This window comes from Ceratina calcarata, unplaced genomic scaffold (assembly GCF_001652005.2).
Source record: "Ceratina calcarata isolate Rehan_Ccalc_2016 unplaced genomic scaffold, ASM165200v1 scaffold97.2, whole genome shotgun sequence".
Lineage (NCBI taxonomy): Eukaryota > Metazoa > Arthropoda > Insecta > Hymenoptera > Apidae > Ceratina > Ceratina calcarata.
The window spans coordinates 953,071-955,642 of NW_017181113.1; the positions used below are offsets into that span (position 1 = coordinate 953,071).

General features: G+C 39.2%; 1 protein-coding gene across 1 annotated transcript; it reads right to left on the reverse strand.

Annotated features, from left to right (window-relative positions):
• Positions 1 to 458: 458 nt before the first annotated feature.
• LOC108631841 (uncharacterized) lies at positions 459 to 2,286 on the reverse strand. Its single transcript, XM_018036009.2, has 3 exons — positions 2,057 to 2,286; positions 1,648 to 1,969; positions 459 to 1,579 (listed from the first exon to the last, which is right to left on the reverse strand). The coding sequence occupies exons 1-3, from the start codon at positions 2,095 to 2,097 to the stop codon at positions 959 to 961; spliced, it is 984 nt and encodes a 327-aa protein (XP_017891498.1). The 5' UTR covers positions 2,098 to 2,286; the 3' UTR covers positions 459 to 958.
• Positions 2,287 to 2,572: the final 286 nt, after the last annotated feature.

Consider the following 2,572-nt stretch of genomic DNA (forward strand, 5'->3'; position numbering starts at 1 on the left):
GGTTTGGCAATTTCAAACGCCGCCGAGGAAAGATTAATAAAAAGTGGCAGCTTTATGGGGTTTTGTGTCGCACGAAAAAGTCGACAATTTTTAATGCTGAAGCGACCGTGGAATCTTATATGTACCAACTATTGTTACATTACCGACGAGTTATATTATTATAGTCGCAGTATATATTTTCCGTACGTTTTTGTTTCCCTTTTCCCCTCTTCGACTATGGTCGGTATTCGAAGTCGTTGCTTATTTTTAAGATCGTCTTAAGCATTTGCTATCCCTGTCTATCCCATATTCCCAGTCCCTTTTATGTACAGGAAACAGGGACTTAAGTAAATGCTTATAGAGATCTTAAATATAACCAACGACTCTGAATACCTATATATGTACGAGGGTGAGCCATTTCTCGGGCTCCCAATATTGAATGGGAAGGGAAGTCGACTGGGTGAAACATAAGGTTGACAAACATTTTAGTATGTAATATTTATTGCGTATATACTATATTATTGCGTATGTATAAACTTTACGTACAGACGTTACAACGATGTCATATAATGGCATGACGGAGTATTCGAGAGTTATACAAAATACAAAACACTTTGTTGTTTCGCGTCTTGTGAGAGACAAAGTACTTACTCTCTAAAGTTGCGAGAGAAATTGAACAAATTTATGTCGTCGATGTTGGAAACTGAAATTTAAATCAGACAGGCACGCAGAGAGGTTTAACATCAAATGGGACGTGAAATAATGAAGATCTTTGTGATTAAGTGTGTTCGTGTGTGAATTTAAAACCTTTGTGACACGTCCCGTTTATTTGGAAGAAGAATACGAACTGAATCATTCAAACCCTCGGATCATGTAATAGAAGACTCAAATTTTTAGACGTCATAGTACTGCAGATTTTTACGCGACAAAGTCGCCCGTGTTCACACATGCAACCCACTCATTATGGCATTGTCATAAATTATTTTTGTTCATTCCAATAGTCGATTTCGATCTGTGGGATCTCTTGTTTTATTCCGTCTTCGATCCGAAGAGAGAGAGTCTGTTTAACGATGTCATTCTCGATCACGTCTATATCGAGATGTGAGAAGTCCGACGGATTTGCGTTTTCGATTGATCTATTCGCCAATCGTCCCTCTCGAATCCTAAGATTGTTTATTTTCTGGATCATGCCTGGTCTGTGACATGCGGTGTCACCCGAAATGCCTATTACCTTTACAGCTCTATAATTTTTATCATGCAACGTCATTGTACACATATTTTTAACGTAATTTACATCGATTTCTGGGTCGGGCGTGATCTTTAAAGCGTTAAAATTAATAGTGTCCACGTCTCTACAGATCGCCTTCCTTTTTTTGCGCTCGAATTCCTCACGCTTTTCTGTGTACATCCGTTTCGTATTATGGACTAGAGTCAGTCTCTTCAATTTCAGGACCCTTTTATCCTTCATGTTGCATGTCATACTAACTCTTCTAAACTCTGGATTTGTTTCTAACGTGTTAGATATGTTAGGTACGCCAAAATGACTTCTCTCGAAATTGATTTTTAGCATGCGAAGCTTTTCATTCAGTTTTCTTGCTTTCTATAAAAGATAATCCATTGCTTTATCAAAAAATCAAATAATATTTAAGTGCAAGCTAAGCCTGATACCTGTAAAGTTTCCTGGAGCTTGTTGATCTTCTCTTCTATCTCGGACGGTCGAAGATTCCTCTGTAATTCCTCTGATACGTGGAATTGAATCGGAACCACAGCCTCTAAAGTGTGACTCGGCAGACAACGTTCTCTTAGCGCGACACAATTTTTACTGTTAATAACAGCATCGCCGAGTTCAGGATACTCAAAATCGTCCAATGTCATTGGCTTACTACTTTCTCCGGTATTCGCGAGATCTTTTTTATGCGCTGTGTGTTTCATTTCAGTTCTGTGACAAAGTTCTGGCCACGGGTCATTTGAGTTGACGCTTCCATTCACTCTGTGAAACAAATAGATCGATAATTCAGTCTTCTTGTCATATGAATTGTTTTTCCGAATTAGTGTTTATATTCGACGCAGTACTTACGGTAACGACCACGTCTCGTTCTCAGACCGTGAAGACTGCATCCTAGCTCGTTGTATCTTTTAATCGTCCTCGTTTCCCTAGTCGTTTCGTATTTCGTTTCTAAACGTTTAGGGTGCCATTCGTGTACCAAATATCATACTACGCATATGTGAAATCTCAAATCAGAAGAGAAATGAGAGTACTCACGCTCGGGATTTCGCGATTCTCGTACGAGTGCTCCACCAAGAGGCCAAATACGAGAATCAAATAGGAATCTGTCCTTCTCAGTTCCATCGGAGCAGAGAGAGACAAGAATCCACAGTAGTTATCACAGATGAGATATACGTACAGTAGTGATGGGCACTATCGACTAATTTAAAGTATCGACTACCTAGGGAATAATCGCAACGTACTATCGACTAATTAGTCGATAGTTTTTAGTCGGATGAAATATCGCTCTCGCGGTTATTGTGATCATAGCGTTCATATTTAAATAGCATTTTTATTTTCTGAGCTCGGGAGTGTCGAGCTCAGAAA